Source organism: Globicephala melas, chromosome 7 (genome assembly GCF_963455315.2).
Source record: "Globicephala melas chromosome 7, mGloMel1.2, whole genome shotgun sequence".
NCBI classification, from domain to species: domain Eukaryota; kingdom Metazoa; phylum Chordata; class Mammalia; order Artiodactyla; family Delphinidae; genus Globicephala; species Globicephala melas.
In genome coordinates this window covers 25,113,091-25,130,341 of record NC_083320.1, presented here as the reverse complement: position 1 = coordinate 25,130,341, position 17,251 = coordinate 25,113,091, and the positions used below count along the sequence as shown (strand labels likewise).

At 33.6% G+C, this 17,251-nt stretch overlaps 1 protein-coding gene across 1 annotated transcript in view; it reads right to left on the bottom strand.

Annotated features, from left to right (window-relative positions):
* Positions 1–17,251, bottom strand: part of ERBB4 (erb-b2 receptor tyrosine kinase 4) — a 1,112,005-nt gene that overhangs the window by 299,194 nt on the left and 795,560 nt on the right. Inside the window, exons 6-11 of the mRNA XM_030852949.2 lie at positions 13,368–13,486; positions 10,531–10,672; positions 6,669–6,782; positions 6,420–6,546; positions 1,529–1,602; positions 560–650 (exon numbers count right to left, since the gene is read on the bottom strand). Of these exons, the coding sequence (XP_030708809.1) occupies positions 560–650; positions 1,529–1,602; positions 6,420–6,546; positions 6,669–6,782; positions 10,531–10,672; positions 13,368–13,486 (667 nt within the window). The remainder of the gene's footprint in view (positions 1–559; positions 651–1,528; positions 1,603–6,419; positions 6,547–6,668; positions 6,783–10,530; positions 10,673–13,367; positions 13,487–17,251) is intronic.

The following is a 17,251-nucleotide window of genomic DNA, read 5'->3' as shown; positions in this document are numbered from 1 at the left end:
AAGTAAAATAAAAACAGTGGTTTAATAAATATTAAAACATATATTTTTCTTATGTGAATAAAAATATTGACAGAACTTTAGAACAGTATCCTTCTGAGCCCTGATTATCTGTCCATTATTAACCAGTACTGCATGTAGCATAGTGGACCAAATTCTAAAATATCAGCGCTGTGATGCTTTGTTCAAATGATAGCTCCAGAGACAAAACGAGAACCTCCTGGAAAAACAGCATTTGTATCCCATACACCGAAGTCATTACAAAGTCATTCAAGTCTATCTTTTAATTATGATAACATATGATCAAAATGAAGGTTCAGTTTTATGGTTCACATCATGTACTCCACAACTGCCAAACACTAAAATTACTTTAAGTGACAGGCAGTTGATAAATCAAGTTGTATACTTTAAAGCACAATCAGGGGTATTTTTCATTGAGTTTTCCTTTAAAATTTAAAGTAGAAAACCAATATTTCTAGAATCAGTAAATCAATGAGTCTGATGGCTATGACATGATGTACACATGATTCAGAGACCTGTAACTTTGAATATATACACCTACCTATAGAGTACTCTTCCACCAATGGTCACCAGGTTAGAAAAAACACTGAAGTCAGTCATGTTTGGGGGCCATGATTGTATGTTCAAGAAACCTACAAAAGATAAGGGCAGTAAAATGATTCAGAATATCATTGTCTCAGTAACAGTGTTTAATACCAATTATTCTTAAAATATGATGAAAATGGGAGGTAAGGAAAAGGCAGCAAATATTCCTATTTTTGAACCATTCTGTATCATATTTCTTCTTCCAATATTCAGTGTCTTACCCAAAGTTTCGGGGCTACAATACTCAATAGATGATGAATGTCAAAATAATGAACACCAAGAATATATACATACAGAATCATATAAGTGTATGGTTTAAAGATTTAAATGATTCTTAATTTGATTTTTATTATTATTTATATTTATTTACTATTATTATTTAAAATTATTTAGTCTAACTAGACAAAGAGTTTAATTTCTCTGAAATCTTTTGCCACCTTATCTGTACATTTACAACATCAGCTGTCTGTCTTGCATTTTAAGACGTTTATGTATATAACTAAGCCTCCTTATTTGATTTTACATTCTTTGATAGCAAACCCATGTCTGATTCATGTCTATGGGCCCCATACCATCTACTATGACAGCTCTGAACATATCAAGTCCTCAATAAACATGTGCTAAATGAATCCTACCTGCTTCCCATCCTCAATAGTACTTGTGAAAAGTAAATAGAAACACATTGATTCAAAGATCCACTGACATTTGCAAAACCAGTAACATCAAAATTTCAAGGATTTTTTTTTTAATTCCACAGATTTCAAAATGTGCACAGATGCTAAGGAACTAAGACACCCATCATTTAAAATAATACGTGTTTTCAAAACTAGAATTTGCTTTGAAAATTCCAATACTATGTAATATTTTTAACAAAAGACTAAAATTCACATAGTTCATAGCACAACAAACTCACTTTAAAAATTACCTGTTATCTCTCGGACTGTCCGAAACACGTTCAGTTTCTCTGGGTCTATGGCTTCAATTGCATTGTAAGGGTCCCTAGGGGAAAAAAAAAAAAAATGAAGCCGAACTTAAAATTAGATAAAGTGGTGAAAATATGAGAAATGTGACAAAAATTATTTCATTCCAATTGAATTTTAATTAGCAATAGGAAGGTTAGCAATGTTTTATCCAGATTTTCTATGCTAGATGTGGAAGGGGATTAAAAGGTACTTTCAGGAAATTTTGATGACACAGATTATGAGTTCTTCATTGAAGGCTATTCTAGATCCAGAGGAACGGTTCAATTTGACTATCCTGAATAAACCTCCAAATATAGCAATTCCATTCATTAACCACTTTATTTTGCCTTTAAAAGTTTATTCTCAATTGGAAAAATATACGCTGCAAATAAATTATGTTATGGTGAGAATAATTGCCTTTTGGGTTCCTCAAAGCATACTAAATTGCTAACAGAACCCGTAATTTCATAAGAAAGGTGAAAACAAATACAGGAAGTAAACTTTTTTATTTTTCTGTATTTTCACATTTATCTATCAGGGCAATCTTGTTCCTATCTGTTTATTTATGTTCACTTTCATATGACAGGAACTATTTGCTTCCCTCTATATGAATCATACTAACATTTGAAAATAAAATTTACCACAAATTTAACAATACTCAAAATGTGTTGTAAATTTTGGGGATTTTTAAAAATATAATCTCCCAATGCATAAATATATTTTTTGTAATTAATGTTATTGATACATAAATGCCCTGTCTTTACAAAAATTAATATAAAATACCTTTAAAATTAAATATTTAAAATTAATATTTTATGGAATTTTTCAGAAGTTTTCATCTTAGGAAAATATTTTTCATTTATAACATCCTGCCCATACAAAATAATTACATTCTTGAATATTAAGCCAAATATAAACATAATATTAAACATTTCTCAGTAATTCAAGCAATACTTTCAGATTTTCTTAAGTAATATTTAGTAGTTTTTCTAGGTTTTATTACTTTAAAAGGTGCTCTGTGCTATTTTGGGCAAGTAGAAACCTTATATTAATATATACTCTTCAGAGAAAAATTAAATTCCATTCACTGGTCATTTCTCCAAGAGAGATCAAACGTTCTAAAAACAAGGAATTAGGCTCTTTTAGCAGTTTGTATCCACCTTTAGCAATCAACTGAATTTTATCCTTGTACTGGATATCTGTTGTTTTACCAGTCTCTGAGAACCTTCTTTTTCACATGGGGAATAAACACTAGGATACATGATCCATTGGAGGCTATCAGTCAATGTGCTCCACAATCCCCTGACAAACAGATAAGCATATGGCCTCTCTTCTAAGAATCTGATTCTGAATCCACCAGCATTTATTCATCCTGGCATTAGAGCCTTGAAAACATTCTCTATTAGTTCAGCAAACTTGATCTCTGGAACCACCTTTTACTGGCTCTCTCTGCTTGATTCATCAGCATATTTTCTATACTGTGAACCATCCCATATCTTTTAAAAGAAAAAAAAAATCTTGCTTAATGAAATTACTGCTTCAAACTGAGAAAAACTAAGAAGTTTAATCAATACATTGTGCTACTAGTTTAACATGGTGTGTTATAGAAGGCTTGGAAACACTATAAATGAGTGTCCCCATAATTCACACATAAACAATTAAGATTTTCCTTAATGTGACATGACTATCTTTCAAAAGCTTAAAGTCTAAATTAATATTCTAGCAAACTTGCTCTATTTGTAACTGAAGATATATAGAATGAATATCTATGCTTTCAGTGAAAATGGAGCCACAAAATTAGGTTCATCATGCGGGAAAATTCTGGTTGCTATCATTTTCTAATGTGCAAAGATGTCTGCATGCACATGAAATATCAGCTCTGCAGTAGTAGAATGAACTTTCAACATTTGTTCTTTGATGAAAAGCAGTGTCTAGAATAGCTCTAGCCATATAATCAAATATTCCTGCTTTACTGAGAAACACTCAAAGTTCAGGTCAAGCACACAATAATGGGGTCAGTCCAAACCTTTACTGAGAACACTTCCAGGTTGCCAGGAATGAAATGAATTCTGGACTGTTCACATGAAGCCCAGCGGACCACAGAAATTTTATCTACTTAATTTTAGAGATTCAGGACTCTCATAAAATAAATTGACAGAATCCCACTTACCAACTTAAAAGTACCCCTAGGGCGTTCTACCCTACAGCCACTTGAAATCCATAGATTTTAAAATTGAGAACTTTCCTAGCTAAATTCAGGACCATGAAAAAAAACATTATGTCCACCCTGTTATTGTGTTGGGTGATCCAAAATAAAGCTCAGGATAAAGAGAGAGAAACATATTTTCATAATTCCATAGAAATCACGTTATTTTTTTCACCAAGCTCATTATCTGTTTCCCATTGTCTATCATCATTACAGTCGATCATCTAAGTACTTTCTTGTTTGTGTCACACTGTGACACAGCATGAACATGCTTATTTGGTGAGCATTTTATTGCTCTAAGCATATTCACAGGGACATTATTAGACATGACAAGACATGAAAGGGGATCCTATGATAACCCTGAACGCTGAATTTTGTCTGCAGTTCCCATTCTAAATAAGGAAATAAGAATGCCTAGTTTATTTCTAGCAATGGTGGTATCGTGCTATAAACTGAACATTGAGCTCTTTTATATGTTAACATTTTAGTTGACAACTTCACAGTAAATTTATTTTTTGCAGAAATTTGTTTTTGAAAAGTACACTCTTACTTAATTATGGGTTTTTCATTTCTATTAGTTTAAAGAAATACCCTAGCTATTTTAATCAAATCATACATCCTATTAAAAACTAGATAGTAGAAGATTTAGGGTAATGGAAATTAAGTGAAGTAAAAAATTTTGTTAATTTACTGAAAGCTTTGTTAATAATACCTCATGTTATTCATCTTTAAAATCTCTCTCTTTGTCCATATGCACACACATATTACATACATGAATACACATATGCCTACACATAAGTGTCTGAGGCCTACTCAATTAACTTTATATTAATACTTTCCTAAAATGAAAGGGAAAGGCTTCAGAATATGTTTCATGTTGGCATGAGACTAGGAGTGAGGAACATATCATATTTCACATATATATTTGTCCTGGAAAATGCCTTATATATTATGCTTAAGACACAATAATATTAATTATAATGTTAAATTTAAGTGCTATAATTAAGGACAAATAATAATCATCTGAACTAGGAAGTATGACATCGTAAAGTAAGGATTGCCATGAAAATAACTTTGTCTTTATTTGGTTTCCAGTAGTCTATGAGATATTATCTGTTGCACTATATGCTGTGCTATATACTAGATATAGTCACTGAGATTTTCCTCTTGAAGTGCCTTTTTCTCCTTTTTTTTAACTTTCTTTTGTTTCGGGGGTTTAGCGATTTTCAACTTCTATTTTTGTTACTTTTCAATCTCTCTCTTTATCTCTCTCTCTCTCCCCTTTCCCTCCTTTACTCCTTCCCTTCCCCCACCTTTTTCTTTCTTTTTTATACCATTTATTAAGGTTTACTGTATGCCAGGCACTGGGCTGAACACTTAAAAAAATGTATATTTTGTTTTATTTTGAATCTCCACAACAACCAGAGGATGTAGGTTTATTATTAACCCAGTTCTCAACTTTACATTGGAGTTGTTTGACATGGAAGCCACACAGCTCAATACAGATTGTCCATGGTGGAGCCGACTGAATGTGTCCCATCTCAAAATGGTAGTACCACCCATCTCCAATAGATTGTTGCCATGTAAACTAAGAGTAATCACATGCACATTTTTTTTTAAAGAGACGTTAAAAATCTGGATCTTATTTTAAAAAACAAAACAACAAGAAACACCTCTTAGACCAAATATAACAGAAAGTGAATACATACTATTACAGTTTCTGGCACAGATCCATATTAAAAGCTATATTTTAAAGTAAAGAAATGCTTTATGTAGTAAGACCTACAGTAATTTATCTGAATGGAAAGAAATGCTTTGTTCTATTTCTCTTATTGTTCCTATTTGACGTATTTATTCATAATGTGTTAAATTGTTTTGCTTCTAGAAATGATATATGTTTAGAGTAATCGTTTGAATTGAAATATGTGAGTGATATTTTTTATCTGTAGCCCGTAGCACTAATGTTTAGGAACTAAGTAGTGATATATACAAATAGATAAAATATAAAGTAAAAATATTGATATTTTCATTACAGTTGAAAGGATGCAAACTTGGTCATTTTCCCAGTTAAAAACAGCAGGTGGTTCTGTAATGAAGGGGCCCAGAAAATGTTACAATTTTTATTGCTAAAATGAAATTCATTTAATAGATTTATCACTAACTTCCCAAGTCTAAAACAGAAAAAGATGCAGCAAGGCAAAGAAAATACCTGAAAGCTCAGAATTTCAACTTACTGATTTGTTTTCTGTGAGATGCATTAATTTATCTTGTTTTGAACTAATTGGTTAGGAATTTGAATGAAATTCCCCACTTTGTCCACTGATACTGTTTCCCTAAACATATCCACAAATGTGCCAAGCTTACTGAAATCTATGGATTTGAGGAAAATGTCCTGTAAATACATCTTAGCTTATATATAAATCGATATTTTTAAATCTAAGTTGTCACCAAATTCATAATCTGGATGTACCCCCAAAATTTGTTTTACTATCACTGCTGGTGAAATCTGGCATTTGACTTTGTTGGAAGAAAGCATTAATGTGTAGTGGAACTCTGTTTCAAAAGGAATCAAACAGACAAAACTACAGAATCTCTTAAGCTTTGTCTGCACTTCGTAAAACAATTTTCCACAAAAATGTAATACTGACCCATGAATACCAGTGACTAGGAAGATCAAATTCCCATTGATTTTGGTGCAGTTTATGAATTTGTCAATGTTACTAGAATCCACGGTCTGAGCTGACATCAATGATCCTGTGCCAATGCCATCACAAGCTGTAGAAACAAGATGCACAATTAGAGAGTTGAGAAAATTTTTCTTTAGTCAATAAATTATTGCATTTTTATTATAAAATAACAGTATTTTTTCATTATAAAATGAAAAAAAATATCATCACCTTTTGGGCAAATGTCAGTACAAGGTTTACACATTTTAATCCCATTTTCTTCTACTTCCATCTTGGAACTAGGGCAGGCACGCACACAGGAACTGGAATCGACCACGAAGTTATCTGATAAAAAAAAAAGGTAAAATTAACAATAATGTTGAGGTTCAGCAAAAGATTTTAAAACAAGATATTTTAGGGTTTGAAAATTATTTTCATTTGAAAATGATAGTATGTATGTTTCTTTCCCTAAAACAACTCTGTCTAAATATCTCCACCTGAAATAGCATCTACGAACACCCACATTCAAATCCAAGGGCAGTGTGTGTTAACAACTGGTACTTGCTTGACTATTGCTCCACATTCTGAATTGCCCCCAAGATAGTGAATTTCTTTTATAGACTTAGGAAACTGCATGACATTTAGGTTGTGTTTTTCGTAGTTCCACTTCATTTCATGTCATGATGCAAGTTTGAAGTCTAAAAATACTTCAAGTTACATGAAGCACAAATGAAGCTGAAGTTAAACTGCCTTGGATGAAGGGAGTGCACTTCATATCCAAGAAGAAATGTTTAAAATGTGTTCATCTTTCATTGGAGTGCCGTAGAAACTGTCCCATAGTTTTACACGAAGAAACAAAATGAAATTTGAAAGGGCAGTGCTTTAGGAAAGGTATATTAACTAAACCAGGAACATCTAATTACCTGACATGGCGAAATGTTTAGGAATCCAGTGGTCTGGAATATGCCAGAACATTCCCTCCCAAAAATAAGGACAAATTTTTGCATCTAGGGCCTCCCACGATAAAGGGAAAACACAATACCTGCTAGGCTGCTTTGGGTTTTGAAGGCAGCATCCTTCCATGTTTGGAAAAACTGCTTCTGGCCCAACATTCAGTAGTCTAGAAGGCTTCCGACCTTGAAGGGGGCCCAGAGCAGGAAAGGCACATGATGCAGGTCCAGGCTGGGGTACAAGCAATTCTGCTACTTGGATCACAAAACCCAAGAGGCTCTATGACATTAGAAGTATCTCTGGCGGGAAGATATGCCACGTGGAGTTATGGCAAGTCCCGACCGGGAAATCCCAGCTGAGACCTCTAGGAATTATACACCATTTAATAAACAACTCCTGACATACTTCTGGGTCCTGGCAGAGATAGACTACCTAACCATGAGTCACGGATTGATCTTGTAGCCAGAATTGCCCATCACACACAAGGTTTTGTTAAAAACCATCATAATGTTGAGCAGGTCCAACAGCAATCCATTGTAAGATGGAAGCAGTACATTTGGGATTGATGTGAGCAGGGGTAGACGCACGAGTAAACTGCATAAGCAGGTGGTCCAAATCCCCACGTCATCCACCACTGTGCTGGCACCTTTCACTAAGCTCATACCCATGGCTGCATGGGGACCAAGAGAGGGCACGTATGACAAGCTGACAGAGGAAGACAAAAACTAAGCTTGGGGCGTGGGTGCAAGCAGCTAAAAATGGATGGCAGCTGCCCTGCAGCCTCAGTCAGGAGTGGACTTGAAATATAGTGGCAAGGAAAAATCCCACCAATGGGCATAGTTCTGGGTAGTACAAATGATCCTTTACTTTGTAGGGAATAAATAGGAGTTTAGAATAAATATGAACTCATGAGCAGTGGCTTGCCCTAGGAGAAGAAGTATTGGAAAATCTGGAATTGGGATTGAAGGGAATCTGGGGTAGAGGCATATATATGAATCCATGAGAGTGGGTATAAAGTGTGAAGATCTTTGTATTCCAAGTTAATATCCACTAGAGGGCATCCACCACAAAAGAGACACTTTGCTGAGACTCCGTCACAGCCTGATCTCGCTTCATTTCCTTCCCTCATGGGTCTTGATTCTGAGAACACTTCTTAAACAACCATAGTCTCTGTCTCAGGGGAACCCAACCTGCAACAGGTGTAAACATCCTTTCTGCAAGGTCTTTAGGGATAACTCGTATTTAAAAACTTCCACGTTTTGCAGCAATTTATGCCAAGTGAAATTTTTAAAGAAGGTTACAAATATCTTCATTATCGGTTAGGTTCAGATTTTGCAGTCAAATTAGTTTCAAAAAATATTTGTTGTTTAGGGTTTTTGAATTTCAGAATTCTGAATTAGGAACTGTAGACCAGTATTTAGAAACTGAACATCTTTGTTTTTCTAAGACAGCTACAGTTTAGCAAATCAAGGTCCCTCAAAGATTTGAATTTTACATAGATAAATAATGAAGTTCTTTAAATTAATCTGTAATTGGATAGACCTAAACTAATCCATGAAAGGAAGTTTATGAGTTACCATATCTATGGTAACTGGGCATTTAATTTCAAAAAACAGTCCTAAGTATTTAGCCCCTTGTCATAACTTAGGAGTTGAGAGACTTGAGATGAGACACTACAAAGGATGTAATAAAGAAAAGGAAAATTCCCTAGCTCAGGTTTTTCTGGTCTTGCACTCCAGCCCAAGCCTTGGGCCTCAACCTCAGGGCTTGAATAAAAAGGAAAGCACCAAAAATTTCAAAAAAGCATGGTTTTGACTATCTTTGGGGCAAGCCACCATAATATGAAGTAGTAGAGCAGGAGGACATTTGTCTAAGAAACCGAAGAAATTCATCATCTAGCCACATTCTACAATACTCTCAAGCCCCATATTTTGCAAGATAGTAGACGGGAAAATATAGGGTAACTTCAGATGAGAAGTTGTTACATCAAAAACATAACTTTGGATATAAAATTGTTTAAGATGGAAAAATCTCTTCTATCCTAGAGTTAGTGTGTCTGTGATTTTAAAATGGTAAGTTAGAGCCATGTTAAATATATATATATATATATATATACACACACACACTCATAATTATTCTTTTAATCAATATAAAATATTTAATAATAAAGGCTGGAATCATCATTGCTTTCAAAGACTTGTTTTTACATACTATTCCTCTGAACCCTATCCCCTATCCCTTTGATCTTTATAATGTATCTGGGAAAGAGAGAGGGTACATATGATTATCCACATTTTAAAGAGGAGGAAATAGAAAACTAAATAGTTTATCTAAAATCACACGACTAATAAGTGGGCAAAGCTATAACCGAAGCCACTCTAATACCATGTCCCTTACACTTCATACTTCATCACGTGGACAAAGCAAAACAAGAACAAAAACACAGTATCTGTGTGCTGTAGAATGTAAAGTCTTCTTTTAATTGAGTATGTGGATAAAAGTAGTGGCTTTTTTTAGACTTCCAGTAAGTAAAACATTGAAGAACTGTCTCATTGGTCTTTTCAAGCAAAGAAACTGACTTGAACAGGTATTGAGATATATACTATTCTTGATGAAAGCTAAATTGGTCATTTTGTATCCCCAGGATGAATTGTCAATTTGGTAAAGGCCCCTTAACATGCCCTTTATATCCACTGTTATTGTTTAACATTGGATTTGATGTTAAAACTACAATACTATACATTCTATTACAAATAAATAATAAGAAATAATTTTAGGTGAAAATGCATTGTTATTAGAGCAGATCTCTTTCATTACATAGCTTGCCGCTACTTAACTAATCACTTTTCTGAGGAACAAAATCGTGTGCAAAACCATTGACATATAGTGAAAATACTGAGTTTAGAAGTCAATGAATGACACTGTACTATAACTTCAAACATGCCACTACTTTGCTGAGACTATGAACCAATCACTTCAATTTTTTGAATTTTAATTTTCTTATTTGTGAAATAATAACAGTACCAATTCTCAAGTAATTCACAATATTGTCACAATTTTGAAATTCAATAAACTTACATGAAATTCCTCTGCTTTTAAATGATGAGCTAATTGATTTGGCTCTTCTTATCCTGTTACTTACGTGGGCACTTCTTGACACAAAATGCTCCATAGGTGTATTTTGCATTGAAGTTATGCTCCAGTTGAAAGGTTGTTGGATTGTAGACAAAAGTTTGCGGACACTGAGTAACACATGCTCCACTATCATTGAAGTTCATGCAGGCCTGCAACACAGCAAAGATTAATTTTGTTTTAAAAATAACCTTCATAATACTTGTTAAAGGGACACTGCTACAACAGTTCTGTGATAGGTTGTATTGTTTACTCAGCGTACATCAATTTCATAAAAACTGGAAAATCTGATAACTTCCTAGTTGTAAGGGCTTATTTTTTAACTTTGCATTTGTTTTGTACTTCTCAATGTTACAAAACTGTTTTTCTAATGTCAGTAAATACACCATCTACAGTTATTGATGTTCTAATTGCTTGGTATCTATCCATTGATTTCTAAACTGAGAATTGGTTTAAATTATTAAAGTTAGATAAGAGTGAAAACTTATTTAAGCTTACCCTTATCCAAAGGGTTTATGTTGAGTCTTAGAGTCTGGCAGTGACAACTAAATCTCCATTTGTACAGGCTAGACTTTCCTTAAAGCTGGTTTGGAGAGTTCAGTGCCTTAAGTGATATGGTAAGTCCATTCATCACCATCGTATAGTGAGAAAATGTGATGGTCATTCAAACTGGACTTAAAGAAAAGTCTCTGGCAGGTGACTAGTCAAGTGTAAATGTAGGGGGTACGATGCCAAAATGTAAAGAAGTAGCTATACTTAGCCCATAATTAAATAATATGATACCATTTCCTATATAGTCTTTTTCATAATGTTATACCATTTACTAAAAGTCACCAGTTCAAGTAAATTTGTTTCTGCTGACATATATTTGTATTGAGACCTCAATTTGTTAATATGTTCAAATGCATTTGAGAATGATTAAAAACAATTGTACCACCTAAGAGTTAGGTATTTGATATGAAAAGAGAACATATGTGTAAGTACATAAAAACATGTGATTAGCAAAATAGGGGATGAACTAATTATCTCAATTTAACAATTTAAGCATTCATAGGAATAATTTAGGCCTTGGAAGGCAAGCTAATGAACTCAAGCTATATTTTACATATCATCATATATTGTACGTATGCTTATTAATAAGCACTAATTTATTCTGTTTCCTCAAAACATTTTCTTAATCAATTGTTGTTTTAGCAAGCACTTTATCACAAAGATGACAATTCCCTGATGATGGTCTACGAGATGCATAATCAGAAGGAGATTCACTGATAATACATTATTCACTAAGATGACACTCTCCAGGAAGAATCTATTAAAAACCAATCTAGGAAACTCAGTAAGTTTTAATTTATGGGTATAAAACTTCATGTGTCCTCATAATTGCTTTACTAACATATTTTATACAGTGTTGTGCACAGATTGCTTGGCAACAAAGGGACACAAGCCAGAGAAATCAAGCAAGTTTACCTTCCAGACAGCATACAATACAACATAACTTACACCAAAGTCTTGGTCTGGCATTCTTGAACATTCTGTACTAAATGCCAAAGTGGAATCACTGGACTATTCCATAAAAGTAATGAAATGAGAATTCTGAAGCTCCCTCAGCACTCTGCTTATTGTGATAATGGAACCATGAAAAAAATGCAGTGAAGCTTCTAAGTGAAAGTTAACATCAATTGTTGGTGTTTATTGTTGCTACTGTTTTGAAATTACTGTTTTGAAACACTTGTTCAGCAACTTCCAGATCAATCTTCAATCCCATGTCTGGTGATAGGCAAGGGAAAGAGTCTCAGTTCAAGATCTGCTGAGCATCTTCTGTATACTTTTAACATTTTTCTTCTCTTTCCTTCTTCCTCCCTACTCATTTCTGCAATACACACTTTTGTTTCACTATAAAATTAGGATAGACAAATTAAGTTTCTTGTGACATTAAGAAATTACTGTGTATCTACATCATAAGAGCTATAATCTATAATTTGCTTATTTCCAGAATTAAGTGCCAAATTGAAAAAAAGACTCAGTTCTAAATATATCTGTGTATTCTCTGGATATTTGAGAGGGGAAAAAAAAATAAATTCCTGTGTGCAATTTTAGCAACAAAAACAGTTTATTATTTTATGATTTTTAGCTTAAAATGAAACTAATGCTCTGTGTGTATGGAATTTCATTAACTATAGCTCACAGAATTGTCTGCATGTATTCAAAAGAATAGAAAGACCTTTATCAAGGATATCAAAATGTAATTAAAAAGTGACCCCTCCAAGCTTTAAATATTAATTTTGAGGACATAAAAGTGTCCTCTTCTAAAATAAAAATCATACAGATTAGCATATAAATTGCTTTAAACATGCATTTGTAAATCTTATAAATCTTGAATAATTTAGCTTGTAAACAGTATAAACTGTAAAACAGTTAAATTCATAAATTTGTGTGATTTAATCTTGAAATTTATATTTGAGAAATAAAATGCAAGTGCCCCCACTCAGAAGACTCGACTCAACGATGCAACAACACACATAGGTAATCACCGTAAATTCTGGAAGGATGCTGTTAGCTTTTTAAAAGATATCTCAATATGTTCTCCTTCATACTGTCCAATAAACCTCACTCATAATATAAATTGTAATCAGAAAGACATAATTCGTTTAGTAGAACAGAACAATCTTAGTTAATTAATAGCCACCCAGTGAAGGAATGACTTCTAGGAAGTCAGAGCATCTTTCTTAATCCTAAAATGGCAAAATTTGATCTTATCTTAATAAGATATTAAAGACTCAAGGTGCCTGAGTCAAACCAGGATGGAGGGGAGGACCAGAGAGTGAAAGGGACAGCTGCCAGACTTACAAAGCAGTCGGTATCCTTAGGTCCCGAGCAGCCTCCAGCACATTCTCGGTGACAGCAGTCACTAACGTAGGGTCCGTAGCACCTGCCATCACACTGTTCTGCACAGACAGTCCTTGTCACTGCAGAAGACAGAGATAGGTCCTCATCAAAGTCAGCCACCAAGAGAAACTTCTAAGGGGATTTGGAGTAGCTGAGAAAAGTTGAGCCCTGGAGAAACAATGTACTCAACTGTCATTGACTCAGCTCAGCAAACATTTACTGAAGGAAGTCTGCAATTGATCAAAATTACTGTAAAACCCAAAATTACTGCAAAATTAAAACACTTCAAAATTAATACACAAATTTGTTTTCTATATTCTTTCTTGTTCCAGCAAATACTTAAAGGCTTTACAAAACTCACACAACTTAGCAAGAAAGAATCAAATTTAGAACAACTGAATGCGACATTTTGGCAGGTCGTGAAGGATGGAGTCAGCAGCGAAGTCAACTTACAGTGTGCACAGTGAGGGCCTGCAGCGGGAGGTGTCCCCAGGAGTGAGTGCAACATTTTTGGTAGTCAATGCAGAAAGGGGAACAGAAACTTTTACATGATTCACATTATATCATTCCTATCAGATACATCGATGCTAGATAGGTGATAAAATGGATATGTGACTGACAAATAAATAGGTAGGTAGGCAGGTAGACAAAGAGAGATAGATAATGGATCTGTAGTAGCACAACTGTTTCTATTCCTGAGATTTAAGTGAAATTTCTTCTAAGATTTCTGAAAAAGGAGGGACTTGTGTAAGGAAGAGTGCAACACCACAGGAGGAAGGAAAGGATGGAGGAGGGAAAGAAAGAAGGAGGAAAGGAAGAGAGGGAGGGAGAGAGATATATTCATAACAAACACAACAAAAACTTCTATTAGTTTTTTTCTTATAACATCCTTCAATCCAAGCTGACAGCAGTATGTCAAGGTATACATTGGACATCAAAATTATAGCATTGAGGGACACATTTCTGCTTATCACACTTATTCCAAAGATATATTTTAAAAGTATTTAGAGAAATGAATTTTACAGCATATGTGTAGCACATCATTTCTTTGCTTCTGTATTTCCACTTCAGCCTTGTTTCTTCCCACCTCTTTGAGTTCTTCAAAGCTTCCTTCACTGCTTATCATAGCAAGACACCACTCTAGTGTTCCTCAGAGCTGGTCTTCACAATTTTCTTTGGTCTAGGGGCTCATATACCTAGATGAAATCATTCATCTCTGCTTTGCATACTACCTATAGGTAGATAACATCAGATCCAGATCTGAATTCTCTATTGAGATGCAATATGTATTTCTAGGTGTCTACAAAAGTTCTCATTTAAATGTACAAAATGGAATGTATCATTTCCCCACCTGCACCGTCGAGTATATCTCTCTTATTTGTTCCCTTGCCTCAACTAGTGATAGTACCAACCATCCAGTAGCTCAATTAAAATTTGGGGACATGTTTTCTATTTCTCCTTTCCCCTCACCCTCACTTCTCATACCTAATAAAAATCCCAAATACTAGCAATAGATATTTTTCATTACTGTCTCTCCTCTCTACTCCAACTTTATTCTGAGACTTAGCTCTAAATTATTACATAGCCTTCTAAAAGATTTCTCAGATCACAATCCTCTATGCCACTCTAAAAGTAATGACTGGAAAATATGGGCAACTGCATATAAATCAGTGTTGTTTCACAGTATGAAGCTTACTTCCCATCTCTGCACTAGAGGAGTAAACCCTTAGCAAGGAATAAAAGTCCTCTATCAATTGACCATCTTTTCTACCGGCATCTCTCACTACTCTCATTGTGATCTTCACATCCAGACAGAGAAATACCACTTGTGGTCCCCAGTTCCTTTCATGGTACTCAACTGTAATTTTCACTGCCTTTTCACAATGCATTCCTTCATGACGAAAAGAACCCTATCTGCCTTCTCTGTCTAGCAAATACTCATTCATAAGATCCACTTAAGGTGTCATTTTGCTCTGAAACCTTTTCAGACACATCTCCACCCTGAGTTAATCTGACACACTTGCTTCTGAGCAAGTAAGCAGATGAATTAAATCTACTCATTAACTCTTCATATTCATACATGTGCTTTACATTAACGTTCCTATCTTTTAACCAATTGTTATATTTATTTAGATGTCCTAATTAGTAATTAATACCATATAAAGGAAACACTTTTAAAGACACTTTTGGAAAGAACAGATTCAAATATAATTCCTCTCTTCAAGATTCAACGAGGCTCTTTTGATGTATTAAGAGTTGCTCATTGAAATGGCAGACATATGTTAAGTAATCAAATTACTAGATTTGAAATCAGTGTTATCACAGGACAGTCTACTAATTTGCTTTTAGTTGACAGGCTTTGCTCAGCTGGAAAATAGCATGAAGTGAGAGAGCAATCATATCCTATAAATCATATCATGTTTTAATCCTAGACATATATGTCTAACTGTTAATTTCTCTTTTTAACTCTATGGTGATTTAAGGTAACTATACAAAATGTTTCAATTTCTCTTTATTTATATATTTTGGTCTTTCCTACCAAATGAGGAAATTAATGTATATAGTATTTAAAGAAATAACCATGATTTTATTTTTATAAATTATTTATTAAATGTTCATAAGATAATTTCTCTCATTGAGTACACTATTTAAATATAAAAACAATATGTTAGAAAAAGAATCTAACGTAGTACAACCTTAGGTTCAATAATTATTATACTGTGAACTTTTAAAACATGTATTCAAATTATTCAATCATATGTGTTGTCAACTATAAATTTTTCAAAATAGCAATTTCTTCCATACAGTGGTCACCTATCTCACATTTTCTCAGGACATTTTGATGTTAGAGATGCCATTCCATTTCAGAAACATGCAAAGAAACATCCTTCTAAGTCATTATTTTTTTAAAATTTTGATTTACGATATTAAAAGGGAATTCTGGGATTTGTTTCAAAAGCAGTCTACAGTTATTTTTTTTTCAAAAGGTAAGATACATTTAACACTAAAAAAGCACTATTTGTTATCATAGTTTTCACACACCTAAAGTTCAGTAAGCATGAAACGTATTTAGAAATCTTTGCTTGACAGGTAATAAGTAAGCAAAAGAACAAAGCAATAAGCTTAATCTGTAAATAATGATGAGACACTGTTAGGAAACATTTCTTCACATTGTTATGAGTTTTGTTTCCAGAAAGAAAACTTTCCCTTTGTACAGTCTGTTTAATGCCACTTGCTGATTAATAAGCATTACTTAATATGAATTAAACACATCAAACTATAGTCATATTTTATTATGATGAAAACACAAAACAAAAAACAGGTCCTGAAATCAATCAGATAATTCACTTAGCCTCCATGGGAACATTAACTTATAATTGCTTTGGTTATTTTAATTTCCATCCTTGCTTGACTATTATTTCATTAGAATTTTTTTCCCCTATATTATCTTTTCTAAATTGCTTCATTGGGTACATTACAATATTTGGGTTGAATTTTTACTAGCTTGTTCTTTAGTGGTACATCACTAACTCTGATTCCTTAACATAAAAGATAAAACCTGGGAAATTAAAATGCTTATTATATTAGGGTCAGTAAATTTGAAATTGGAAAGGGGGATTCATTCAAAATATCCATGAGAATCAGATGGATATTGGGTCCTTAACATTTAAGGAACCAAGCATTCTGTAGTAGTAAGAGGATGCTGCTGAGAGAATATCTATCATCTCAAAAAAACTAAATTATCTATAAGTAGGTTTATTACATCAACATTTCACTAATAAAAACAAGGGCTTAATTACTTCTTAAAATATAATAGTAACTACCCTTAAAGTTACTCCCTTAGA